General features: G+C 45.6%; 1 protein-coding gene across 2 annotated transcripts in view; it reads right to left on the bottom strand.

Annotated features, from left to right (window-relative positions):
- Positions 1 to 352: 352 nt before the first annotated feature.
- LOC144756256 (N-acetyllactosaminide alpha-1,3-galactosyltransferase-like) overlaps positions 353 to 14113 on the bottom strand; it is a 210012-nt gene continuing 196251 nt past the window's right edge. For both annotated transcript variants that reach the window (XM_078645896.1, XM_078645897.1), the window contains exon 4: positions 353 to 2225. In XM_078645896.1, the coding sequence (XP_078502022.1) occupies positions 1541 to 2225 (685 nt within the window). In that variant the 3' untranslated portion in view covers positions 353 to 1540. The remainder of the gene's footprint in view (positions 2226 to 14113) is intronic.

The following is a 14113-nucleotide window of genomic DNA, read 5'->3' as shown; positions in this document are numbered from 1 at the left end:
TCCTTGCCGAGATACCCAATAGCAATCCGTTGATAGCTTTGCTGTGAACAAGGCTGAAACTTTAGCCGAAACGCGTCAGGATTTCTATGCAATCTGCCACATTGCTTTGTATGGATTAAAAACACCCCTTTGCCCGAAGGTCCGGTGTAGGGCGCACTTCTTTTCAGATCGTGAAGGAAGTATATGTTGGATATATTTATATATATATTTTTTCAACAATGTTGCTCCTGCTGGAGAACCTTCGTCTTTCCAGGGGTGGCTCGTGACCGGCGGAGCAGCCGGAAATAAACATCCATAAACAGCGGCGTACCTTCGAGCGCTAAGTTCAAGAAATACACACGGGTCGGGTCTCTTAAGCTAAGAAAGCAAGGTTTATTAAGTCATAAACCTTGTGACGCGTTTCGAGCTCCACAGAGCGCTTGTTCACACAACGTTTTTACATTTTTTTGTTCGTGTTTATAAAGAAACATAAAAAACACACACTGTAGGTTCATTTACATGAAAAGAGGACTATGATTTACACCGCTATCTTGTAATGTTTACAAATCGATCGTAAAAGATAATCTAAATATATTCCGTTCCACGGCTGCAGCTCAAAGAAGCCCATATGCTATAATATATTATACTCCAAAGTCCCACTTTATATTTGTATAGATATCACTAGTCATGTTCAACTGAGTAAAGTTACGTTCAAGATTGCAGTTCAATCTAAACACGTGCATTGTGGGATTCGTAGTTGTATATCTATACAGACTATTGTAGTTTATTCTTAACATGTGTTTTGTGGAGTTCGTAGTTTGTGTATCATATCCCAGTTCATGTTGTGGATTTTTACAGCCTGTAATCTATATTTAATAGTGTTCAAAATACAATATCATTATCGACAATCTTACATTCGATACATGATTGTGGTTATGTGTTGTTGACACAAAAAGTCTAAACAGCTGTAGGTCCAAATGAACAAATCATGGCTGGTTAGTGCCTGAGACTCACATGAATAATCCATACAATATAGTATTAAAAGCGGGGATAATATTATAGGAGGAGCCTATGCTGTGGCTCGAAGATGGTAATGGCTAGTTAGTGCCTATACCTCATGTTGCAACAATGTCATAACAAAACGATCAAAATAGATAGGTGCTCATCTGAACCAGAATTTATCAACAAGTCATTACTTGTCACGAGAAAAACCTCACCTAAAATTAAATTAACTACAAAAACCTCAGTGCAAAAGAGAAATGTGATTAAAACTAAATACTTTCGAAAAAGCTATGCATTACATCCTGTGTGTGAGAGGAATATAGTTAAGAATCTTTTTCTAAATATGGGCACAAACTTCATGGTTGGCCTAGTTTGGGACCTTTGGAGAGGTCATGGATCAACGTATTACAGTATATCCAATGGACTCTCTTGATCGTCATCCCCAAACACGGCTGAGCCTTCTGCTTAATGTCCTATTCCAAGGATAGTGCCAGGAAAACAATAGAAATGATGAGACTGTGATGGCTTCACGTAAATCATGAATATTATATTGTGATGGTCATTCTGTATTTTTGTGCAGATTTGCGTAGTCTTTGGGCATCCAGCGTAATGTGTGGTACTTGACATTGAGCCATCCACCCCAGTTGTACTCAGGTGACAGAAGCTTGGTGGGCTTTGTGTGCAGCAGGTAATGATTGAGATGACTCTCCTCCTGAAAGACTGCCTCAATCCCCTTCTCTTTGTCCATCCGGATGCCCTCCTGGCAGGCTCTTGCAAGCTTTAAGATCTCAGAGACTGTTCCAGCAAAGGTGGCTGCGTGGTAGTAGTAGTCGCTCTTGCTGGGGTCAACAAAGGCAGCAGAGGCAGGATTGGTTTCAAATGACTGCATGAACTTGGGCCGGAGATAGTGGTAGGAGTGGACCTGGGCCACCAAGTCACTCAAAGTTTCAACCCCGTAGAGAGATGTGAACTCTTGGTCCACGTCCATGCAGAAGAGAAAGTTAACCTCACGCTTAGCACGTGGGACCACCAACTCAGCAATATCTCTCATGCGAGTCATGCTAATGTCTTGCCAGCGGGCATGTTTCTTGACTTTAATCACCTCCATAGACCTGTTGGGCAGCAAGTAGATTTTGGGAACCAGGGAGGGGTCGTCTACCATCACATAGTAGACCACATGATATCCTGGCATGAAGTAAAGCTCTGCAGTTTCCAGAAAGTGCCCAAGATATTTTTGGATGTACCTGGATAGGAGAGTCAAGGATAACAATTAATTGAGGGCTAACCAACAAAGGTGACAGAGAGAGAACAATGTGACAAGACAGGAGATAGACCATTAAAAGACCTTTCCCAATCACATACTTGCCCACCCATGCACCTATCTTCAGTACTAATCCAAACCTCTTGGCCTTTCACTCCCGAAGCACAAGGTTCTACTAAGTTTGCATGAAGTGTGGTCACAGCGCTGCCAGTACATCACGCGCCATCAGCTAAATGCTTGACCCGACCATCTGTGTTGCAATGGTTGTTCAAGGTTAAGGTGAAATGCACTGTGGGAGACTACCATCCACAAAGCTCACCTGAAGAAACAGTTAAGTTGACCAGCACCCGGGTACTAGGTAAGAGCACTTTCTTTAAGAAGGTTTCCAACCATGATCCAACTAACAAACACAATTCATGTACAGTCAGCGCCAAGAATGCAAGTGGAAGACGCATACTGGCCCTGCATCCCCGTGACTGTTCCTCACGCAAATCCTGAAATGGGAATACTATCCCACACTCGGACTTCAAGAAGATTCACTATTGACAGTTTGGGCTGGGAATGAGTGTGTTATTTGCCTCATCTGATAAATACTGTCACTGTGGGTGTGATAACATTCTCACAGTCATAATTTGGAGGGAAAAAGGAGGCATAATTTGAAGAAACATTCTTACAACATAGATTTACACAAGTCCCTCCTTTTTCCATGACTTTCCCCTGGTAAATTTCAACAGTTTATTTATTGGAAAAATCTTTCACGTGAAAATAGTGGCGGTACGATAATTATCACCCAGCTCAGAATTCTGATCCCTTTAGCATGTCCTTCAAAAAGATTCGTAGTATCACGAACAGGCCATCATCATGGGTTTGGAGTTTTTTCAGCTGTCTAGTGCTGTGTGACGTCCTTGTGGTATCCAGACCAGTGTTCTCCAAATAGTAGCTCGTGAGCTACTGGTAGCTCTCCTGCTGCCTGTGAGTAGCTTTCCTGTGGGCAGCTTAGTGAGCTAAATTAGAAGCTTTTGCTTGGTTGAATTAATATGTTTAAAAAAAATCTTTGTATGGATAAACAAAACAGTAGGCTTCACAAATCATTCTACAGTGGTATAATGAGGTTATAACACGTGTATGTATGTATGTATGTATGTATGTATTTGAGCTTGTAAAGCGCACTGCTACCCGTCCTTAGGTTTCCTGGCGCTGTATAACTCTGGGGAACCCGTCCTGGCTTTCCCTGTGGGATGGTCCCTGCTGGGAGACCCCAAGGTGGAGCCAGGCATCCCCGGAGTTGATGGGGCCGTTGTGGAGATTAATTCAGAAAAGGGGGTGGTGATGGACGGAGTATCTGAATTAAGCAGAACACTCCTACCCAGTCAAAAGATCAGGGCTTGATCCATCACCGTTTTTTAGCTCACTGCACCATCCCAGTTCAGAACCTGGCTACATGCAAATTAGTCTGACCCTGGCCCAGTGCATCATGGGAACAGGGCAGACCAAACTACCAAGCCAATTCTTTACTGGAAAGGAAACAAGCTTCCGGGGACCAGTTTCTGGCATTACAGCCGTCTTCGGCCCGGCTTGCTTGAATCCTGATGATGCAGTGAGCAAGGGACTCATGTCTGAGCATACCCTGCCACTCCTATAGTGGCCAAAACGATTCAGAAAAGGGGGTGGTGATGGACAGAGTATCTGAATTAAGCAGAACACTCCTACCCAGTCAAAAGATCAGGGCTTGATCCATCACCGTTTTTTAGCTCACTGCACCATCCCAGTTCAGAACCTGGCTACATGCAAATTAGTCTGACCCTGGCCCAGTGCATTATGGGAACAGGGCAGACCAAACTACCAAGCCAATTCTTTACTGGAAAGGAAACAAGCTTCCGGGGACCGGTTTCTGGCATTACAGCCGTCTTCGGCCCGCCTTGCTTGAATCCTGATGATGCAGTGAGCAAGGGACTCATGTCTGAGCATACCCTGCCACTCCTATAGTGGCCAAAACGATTCAGAAAAGGGGGTGGTGATGGACAGAGTATCTGAATTAAGCAGAACACTCCTACCCAGTCAAAAGATCAGGGCTTGATCCATCACCGTTTTTTAGCTCACTGCACCATCCCAGTTCAGAACCTGGCTACATGCAAATTAGTCTGACCCTGGCCCAGTGCATCATGGGAACAGGGCAGGCCAAACTACCAAGCCAATTCTTTACTGGAAAGGAAACAAGCTTCCGGGGACCGGTTTCTGGCATTACAGCCGTCTTCGGCCCGGCTTGCTTGAATCCTGATGATGCAGTGAGCAAGGGACTCATGTCTGAGCATACCCTGCCACTCCTATAGTGGCCAAAACGATTCAGAAAAGGGGGTGGTGATGGACAGAGTATCTGAATTAAGCAGAACACTCTTACCCAGTCAAAAGATCAGGGCTTGATCCATCACCGTTTTTTAGCTCACTGCACCATCCCAGTTCAGAACATGGCTACATGCAAATTAGTCTGACCCTGGCCCAGTGCATCATGGGAACAGGGCAGACCAAACTACCAAGCCAATTCTTTACTGGAAAGGAAACAAGCTTCCGGGGACCGGTTTCTGGCATTACAGCCGTCTTTGGCCCGGCTTGCTTGAATCCTGATGATGCAGTGAGCAAGGGACTCATGTCTGAGCATACCCTGCCACTCCTATAGTGGCTAAAACGATTCAGAAAAGGGGGTGGTGATGGACAGAGTATCTGAATTAAGCAGAACACTCCTACCCAGTCAAAAGATCAGGGCTTGATCCATCACCGTTTTTTAACTCACTGCACCATCCCAGTTCAGAACCTGGCTACATGCAAATTAGTCTGACCCTGGCCAGTGCATCATGGGAACATGGCAGACCAAACTACCAAGCCAATTCTTTACTGGAAAGGAAACAAGCTTCCGGGGACCGGTTTCTGGCATTACAGCTGTCTTCGGCCCGGCTTGCTTGAATCCTGATGATGCAGTGAGCAAGGGACTCATGTCTGAGCATACCCTGCTACTCCTATAGTGGCCAAAAAGATTCAGAAAAGGGGGTGGTGATGGACAGAGTATCTGAATTAATCAGAACACTCCTACCCAGTCAAGAGATCAGGGCTTGATTCATCACTGTTTTTTAGCTCACTGCACCATCCCAGTTCAGAACCTGGCTACATGCAAATTAGTCTGACCCTGGCCCAGTGCATCATGGGAACAGGGCAGACCAAACTACCAAGCCAATTCTTTACTGGAAAGGAAACAAGCTTCCGGGGACCGGTTTCTGGCATTACAGCCGTCTTCGGCCCGGCTTGCTTGAATCCTGATGATGCAGTGAGCAAGGGACTCGTGTCTGAGCATACCCTGCCACTCCTATAGTGGCCAAAACGATTCAGAAAAGGGGGTGGTGATGGACAGAGTATCTGAATTAAGCAGAACACCCCTACCCAGTCAAAAGATCAGGGCTTGATCCATCACCGTTTTTTAGCTCACTGCACCATCCCAGTTCAGAACCTGGCTACATGCAAATTAGTCTGACCCTGGCCCGGTGCATCATGGGAACAGGGCAGACCAAACTACCGAGCCAATTCTTTACTGGAAAGGAAACAAGCTTCCGGGGACCGGTTTCTGGCATTACAGCAGTCTTCGGCCCGGTTTGCTTGAATCCTGATGATGCAGTGAGCAAGGGACTCATGTCTGAGCATACCCTGCCACTCCTATAGTGGCCAAAACGATTAGGAAAAGGGGGTGGTGATGGACAGAGTATCTGAATTAAGCAGAACACTCCTACCAAGTCAAAAGATCAGGGCTTGATCCATCACCGTTTTTTAGCTCACTGCACCATCCCAGTTCAGAACCTGGCTACATGCAAATTAGTCTGACCCTGGCCCAGTGCATTATGGGAACAGGGCAGACCAAACTACCAAGCCAATTCTTTACTGGAAAGGAAACAAGCTTCCGGGGACCGGTTTCTGGCATTACAGCCGTCTTCGGCCCGCCTTGCTTGAATCCTGATGATGCAGTGAGCAAGGGACTCATGTCTGAGCATACCCTGCCACTCCTATAGTGGCCAAAACGATTCAGAAAAGGGGGTGGTGATGGACAGAGTATCTGAATTAAGCAGAACACTCCTACCCAGTCAAAAGATCAGGGCTTGATCCATCACCGTTTTTTAGCTCACTGCACCATCCCAGTTCAGAACCTGGCTACATGCAAATTAGTCTGACCCTGGCCCAGTGCATCATGGGAACAGGGCAGGCCAAACTACCAAGCCAATTCTTTACTGGAAAGGAAACAAGCTTCCGGGGACCGGTTTCTGGCATTACAGCCGTCTTCGGCCCGGCTTGCTTGAATCCTGATGATGCAGTGAGCAAGGGACTCATGTCTGAGCATACCCTGCCACTCCTATAGTGGCCAAAACGATTCAGAAAAGGGGGTGGTGATGGACAGAGTATCTGAATTAAGCAGAACACTCTTACCCAGTCAAAAGATCAGGGCTTGATCCATCACCGTTTTTTAGCTCACTGCACCATCCCAGTTCAGAACATGGCTACATGCAAATTAGTCTGACCCTGGCCCAGTGCATCATGGGAACAGGGCAGACCAAACTACCAAGCCAATTCTTTACTGGAAAGGAAACAAGCTTCCGGGGACCGGTTTCTGGCATTACAGCCGTCTTTGGCCCGGCTTGCTTGAATCCTGATGATGCAGTGAGCAAGGGACTCATGTCTGAGCATACCCTGCCACTCCTATAGTGGCTAAAACGATTCAGAAAAGGGGGTGGTGATGGACAGAGTATCTGAATTAAGCAGAACACTCCTACCCAGTCAAAAGATCAGGGCTTGATCCATCACCGTTTTTTAACTCACTGCACCATCCCAGTTCAGAACCTGGCTACATGCAAATTAGTCTGACCCTGGCCAGTGCATCATGGGAACATGGCAGACCAAACTACCAAGCCAATTCTTTACTGGAAAGGAAACAAGCTTCCGGGGACCGGTTTCTGGCATTACAGCTGTCTTCGGCCCGGCTTGCTTGAATCCTGATGATGCAGTGAGCAAGGGACTCATGTCTGAGCATACCCTGCTACTCCTATAGTGGCCAAAAAGATTCAGAAAAGGGGGTGGTGATGGACAGAGTATCTGAATTAATCAGAACACTCCTACCCAGTCAAGAGATCAGGGCTTGATTCATCACTGTTTTTTAGCTCACTGCACCATCCCAGTTCAGAACCTGGCTACATGCAAATTAGTCTGACCCTGGCCCAGTGCATCATGGGAACAGGGCAGACCAAACTACCAAGCCAATTCTTTACTGGAAAGGAAACAAGCTTCCGGGGACCGGTTTCTGGCATTACAGCCGTCTTCGGCCCGGCTTGCTTGAATCCTGATGATGCAGTGAGCAAGGGACTCGTGTCTGAGCATACCCTGCCACTCCTATAGTGGCCAAAACGATTCAGAAAAGGGGGTGGTGATGGACAGAGTATCTGAATTAAGCAGAACACCCCTACCCAGTCAAAAGATCAGGGCTTGATCCATCACCGTTTTTTAGCTCACTGCACCATCCCAGTTCAGAACCTGGCTACATGCAAATTAGTCTGACCCTGGCCCGGTGCATCATGGGAACAGGGCAGACCAAACTACCGAGCCAATTCTTTACTGGAAAGGAAACAAGCTTCCGGGGACCGGTTTCTGGCATTACAGCCGTCTTCGGCCCGGTTTGCTTGAATCCTGATGATGCAGTGAGCAAGGGACTCATGTCTGAGCATACCCTGCCACTCCTATAGTGGCCAAAACGATTAGGAAAAGGGGGTGGTGATGGACAGAGTATCTGAATTAAGCAGAACACTCCTACCAAGTCAAAAAAAAAAAAGATACTCTGTCCATCACCACCCCCCTTTTTGAATCGTTTTGGCCATCACAAGTGTGGAAGGGTATGCTCAGATGTGAGTCCCTTGCTCACTGCACCATCAGGATTCAAGCAAGCCGGGCCGAAGACGGCTGTAATGCCAGAAACCGGTCCCCGGAAGTGTGGAAGAGTATGCTCAGATGTGAGTCCCTTGCTCACTGCACCATCAGGATTCAAGCAAGCCGGGCCGAAGACGACTGTAATGCCAGAAACCGGTCCCCGGAAGCTTGTTTCCTTTTCAGTAAAGAATTGGCTTGGTAGTTTGGTCTGCCCTGTTCCCATGATGCACTGGGCCAGGGTCAGACTAATTTGCATGTAGCCAGGTTCTGAACTGGGATGGTGCAGTGAGCTAAAAAACGGTGATGGATCAAGCCCTGATCTTTTGACTGGGTAGGAGTGTTCTGCTTAATTCAGATACTCTGTCCATCACCACCCCCCTTTTTGAATCGTTTTGGCCACCACAAGTGTGGAAGGGTATGCTCAGATGTGAGTCCCTTGCTCACTGCACCATCAGGATTCAAGCAAGCCGGGCCGAAGACGGCTGTAATGCCAGAAACCGGTCCCCGGAAGTGTGGAAGAGTATGCTCAGATGTGAGTCCCTTGCTCACTGCACCATCAGGATTCAAGCAAGCCGGGCCGAAGACGGCTGTAATGCCAGAAACCGGTCCCCGGAAGCTTGTTTCCTTTTCAGTAAAGAATTGGCTTGGTAGTTTGGTCTGCCCTGTTCCCATGATGCACTGGGCCAGGGTCAGACTAATTTGCATGTAGCCAGGTTCTGAACTGGGATGGTGCAGTGAGCTAAAAAACGGTGATGGATCAAGCCCTGATCTTTTGACTGGGTAGGAGTGTTCTGCTTTATTCAGATACTCTGTCCATCACCACCCCCCTTTTTGAATCGTTTTGGCCACCACAAGTGTGGAAGGGTATGCTCAGATGTGAGTCCCTTGCTCACTGCACCATCAGGATTTAAGCAAGCCGGGCCGAAGACGGCTGTAATGCCAGAAACCGGTCCCCGGAAGCTTGTTTCCTTTCCAGTAAAGAATTGGCTTGGTAGTTTCGTCTGCCCTGTTCCCATGATGCACTGGGCCAGGGTCAGACTAATTTGCATGTAGCCAGGTTCTGAACTGGGATGGTGCAGTGAGCTAAAAAACGGTGATAGATCAAGCCCTGATCTTTTGACTGGGTAGGAGTGTTCTGCTTAATTCAGATACTCTGTCCATCACCACCCCCCTTTTTGAATCGTTTTGGCCACCACAAGTGTGGAAGGGTATGCTCAGATGTGAGTCCCTTGCTCACTGCACCATCAGGATTCAAGCAAGCCGGGCCGAAGACGGCTGTAATGCCAGAAACCGGTCCCCGGAAGCTTGTTTCCTTTCCAGTGAAGAATTGGCTTGGTAGTTTGGTCTGCCCTGTTCCCATGATGCACTGGGCCAGGGTCAGACTAATTTGCATGTAGCCAGGTTCTGAACTGGGATGGTGCAGTGAGCTAAAAAACGGTGATAGATCAAGCCCTGATCTTTTGACTGGGTAGGAGTGTTCTGCTTAATTCAGATACTCTGTCCATCACCACCCCCCTTTTTGAATCGTTGTGGAGATTAGGCAAGCTAATGCCCAGAGTTGCTGAGTGGAACCCCTGATTAGAGTAAGCACCGAAGCGAGAATTATCGAGTCCGCTGACCCAAGTCCACGACCCTGCTGCGTTGGGAATTGAACCCTGGTCCCGGGCCGACTTCTGCTCCCGGGTCTGCCGCCTCTAACCAGTGAGCCACACTACTCCACAGTGTATTCGCCTTGGTGCCACCCAACACCATTAGTTACATAGTCCAGGTTAGGTACATAGTACACCTTGTTTTCTTTTACCATACGAGTAACCATTTGTATGTCCCATAAGCTCTAACCCTGTAGGCTCTCCAATTGCCCGGTTAAATGAATATATGTATGCCAAAATTGAAAAGCATGTATTTCGAGATGAAAATGTGTGTATTTTCTGAACTCATAAGTTGATGTTTGGAAACAAATGGTTGACTTTCCAAAATATATTTGCAACTTATATTCGAGAGATAGAAATCAAACTTTGTTGGGGAGACTTAATTCAAATATTATTAAGTAGGTGCTATCAGCATTGCGCTATGGCTGATATGTGTTACACATGGAGAGTCACTTCACATCGACAAAGCTTTTTTTAACATAATTTCTAATAACTGTGCCTGATGCAGGTGATTACGGCTGGTAATCTTGAATACGGTGTCCATAGCGTAATCTTGTAAAACAAAAAATTATCTCAACCACAATTACTTCAAACAAACTTGAATGGATGGAAAAATAAATATTCATTCCAAACCAGGCAAATCTTTTATTGCCATTTACTTTGGTATATTTTAAACAATTTAAGGATTGTATTAGCAAAAAACAAACACTATACATTCATTGTTCAAACACTATTTACAAACATCACGACAAAATACATTAAGACAGTGTCAAAGCAAGCTACAGAAAAAAACAGACAATTCAACAATACATATAAACAACAGCAAATGATTATATCAAAATGTGCGTGGAACATGTGCCAGATAAATGGCAATTAGTACAATTCGCTAGACGACTAGCTCCTAGTCTTTTAAAAAATAGAATATGTTCCACAAACACAAAGACGACGCGTTTCGAGGCCAGGACTAATGTCCCTGGTCTCTCATCAGGGCTTTCGTTCTTTATATCTGTAGGATGTAAAGAAAGGAAACTAATTACTGGACTTTGAATAGAAAAATTGCCTCTCCTGAGCTCTACAGTTGTAAATACCGACTATACATACCGGGTTTGAGGATAATGTGGCGGGGGCATCATGTTCTTAGTGAATCAGAAATGCCAAGGAATTTATTCACAGGGGGGTATCTTGTAACTATAAAAGAAAAGTGTGCCTAAAATCATTGCGCTAAAACGAAAACTTTACTAAATACTAAAGAAAACCCAACAAAGGAGCAAACTGACCTTCAAAATGCCGTCTCACGGCCAAACTTCAAATAAGGTGTCACCATGTGCCAGGAGTTCTGTGTTAAAAGAACATATGTTGGAAAAATAGTCAGTATAACTGAAAACGCCACAATTCGTCCCGTGTGTAGAACGAAAAGCGGACGCCTACCTTAATTAATTCCGCACTCGCCCGTAATGTTTATTCTGCATCAAATGGATTGGCAGGGGACGGGGATCCGCGCTCGAACCTGGCGCGACAGAAAAAGAAAGGGAAAACAATCTCAAGGACTGCTCGGCTTCAAGGCTGATACATGAAAAAGACCGCCCGGCCCAGGGTCGCTTACCGATTGTATCAGTGTCTTCTCCAAACCCGTTTGGAAATCACGACGATTCAAAAATGGCCGGCGCACTAAGTGCTGGTGTTTATACTCGTCCCGGGCAGATGCATTCTGGTTTTTGGAGTTGGATTACAAAATTAGGACGGACGTGGATTTATCTATTACATTTTTTGGGGTGTTGTGAAGGTGGCACATGGTGGATCAACAATTAAATTAATGTGCATAAAGCATCGAATTTAACAAAGAAACATCTAACTGGAATGAAATTAACTAAAATGAAAATTGTACCCAACTGCCCTGGAACGTTATTAGAAGGATATGAGGGAAAAGGCACCTAGACCACCCACGGGTGCCACACAGGGACACCAAGTCACTTTTCAAATTATTAGTCATTACAGGCGCGTGACCTCAGACAGGTTATTTAATCCAGTCTGTGCACTATTAAATTTTAGAATTAAATATGCTTCCCTTTGAAGCAAAACACGATCAGTATCTTGAGAGTTCTTTTTGGAATTCACTACGTGCAGAACGGACCATCTGAAGTCTTGCTCGGTGTGCCCTTTATCAAGGAAATGTTGCACCATGGGTGCCACCGTCACCCGCTTTTTGATGCGTGAGCGATGTTGGCTAATCCGGTGGTTAATCTGTTGGTTCGTCTTGCCCACATAAATCTTGAGACAAGGACACTGAATCACATAAACCACATTTTTGGTGCGGCAGTTCGAAAATTCATTATGCGACCATTTGGTCCCTTGATGGATAAATTCTTTACCCTCAATCGTGTTGGGGCAAGCGACACAGTTGCCACACTTGTGGTGGCCTTCAATGGGTTTCAGTTTCCACTGGGTCAGCAAATCACTTTTGGGTTTAGGAAGAGCAATGTCTGCTCGAACCAACTGTTGTCCAATGCTTCGATTCTTTCTAAATGCAAAAATGGGCCTCGGGAAAGGACAATCTAATCCTTCCAGAAGGTGCCAATTTTTGAGTACAGCTTGCCGAAGTTTATGTGTGTCAGGGCAAAATGTCGTGACACAAACAAGTCTGTCCATTGGGGGGCGCTGTTTTGTTTGCAATAAACATTCCCGTGGTGTATATTTTGCTCTTTTAAAGGAATGCTTAAGAAGCTTTTTAGGATACCCCCGTTGGCGCATGTCAGAGCAGAAATGCTGGCCATGTGTTTCGTAATCATTCATTTCCGAACAATTGCGTCGAATTCGAAGCAACTGGCCAAAAGGTACGTTGGCTTTTAAGCTTCTTGGATGGGCACTATTGTGATGTAGAATAGTATTCCTATCAGTAGATTTTTTAAAAAGGGATACCTTTAGTTGTCCCTGAGCACACATGAGTTCTACATCCAAAAATGTAATTCGATTGGTACTGTATTCAATGGAAAACTGTATGTCGTTATGCCTCGAATTGAGCCAAGTGTGGAATGACATCAAGTCGGTCTGGCTCCCCTGCCACAGGAGCCAGACGTCATCAATGTACCTATACCACTGTTTGATGTGATCTTTAAAAGGATTGTTCCCCTCCACAAATTTCTCTTCGTATTGCGCCATGTAGAGGACTGCCATTTCCGGAGCGTAAGGACACCCCATGGCAGTCCCCTTGATCTGCATGAAGAATTCGCCATTAAAGGTGAAGTAGTTCTTTTTTAATGCTATTGACGCCAACTCAAGAATGAAAGACGTGGGAACCTGATGGGGCCTTGGTCTCTTGTCAAGATAGATTTGCATTACCTCCAGAGCCTCTTCCTGTGGGATCTGGGTATAAAGGGACGTGACGTCCATGGTGACCATTATTTGGCATTGTGCATCAAATGGAGTGCCTTCCACTTTTAAAAGAAAGTCTGTCGTATCCCTAAGGTAAGATCTTACTTCTCTTAGGAAAGGTTTAAGAAAGAAATCCACGTACTGTGAAATCGGTTCTAGGCAGGAATCGCAGCCCGACACTATCGGGCGACCTGGTGGGTCATCCAGGCTCTTGTGTATCTTCGGGAGAAGATATAGAACCGGGGTCCTAGGGAATTTTTTAAGCAAATAGTCATGTTCTTTAACTCCTAGAAAACCACTTTGTTTGCCAAGTTCCAAGACTTGGGAAATTAATCCCTGAACCTGCTTGATCGGATCTTCTGAAAGTGCACGGTACCAAGTGGTATTTCTAACGTGTTTCTCTCCTTCAGATAAATACATGGGACGGGGCCAAATAACGACCGCCCCGCCTTTATCCGCTTGTTTTATGACAATAGACGGGTCATCTTTGAGGGATCTGATTGCCTCACGTTGTTGATGGCTGATGTTTTGATGAGTGAATCTTCTGTTCTTTTCTAGTTTGCTGATAGAAGATAGCAAAACCTGCTCAAAAGCTATAACCTGTTTAGGAATGTTATTATAAGGTGTGAAGCTTGACTTATTGCGTAACCCTGTCGGCTCATTATTCTCAATAGTCGGTGTGTTAGAAAAAAAGGCTTTAAGCCTTACTTTCCGACAGAACTCCATCGCCTCCATTTTGAGTTTCGTATAGTCAGTTCTCAAACTGGGAACAAATTTGAGACCTAAGTCAAGGACTGCTTCTTCATCAGCAGTTAGTTGTCTCGATGATAGATTGACAACTGTACTCGGGCCGCCTATGATTTGTAGTTGGTGCTGCGTGTTCTCATTTCCCATGGTACCTTGT

The sequence above is a fragment of the Lissotriton helveticus genome, chromosome 5_1 (assembly GCF_964261635.1).
Source record: "Lissotriton helveticus chromosome 5_1, aLisHel1.1, whole genome shotgun sequence".
Taxonomy (NCBI): domain Eukaryota; kingdom Metazoa; phylum Chordata; class Amphibia; order Caudata; family Salamandridae; genus Lissotriton; species Lissotriton helveticus.
Note: the sequence above shows the minus strand (reverse complement) of the source record. Positions and strands in the feature narration are given on the sequence as shown.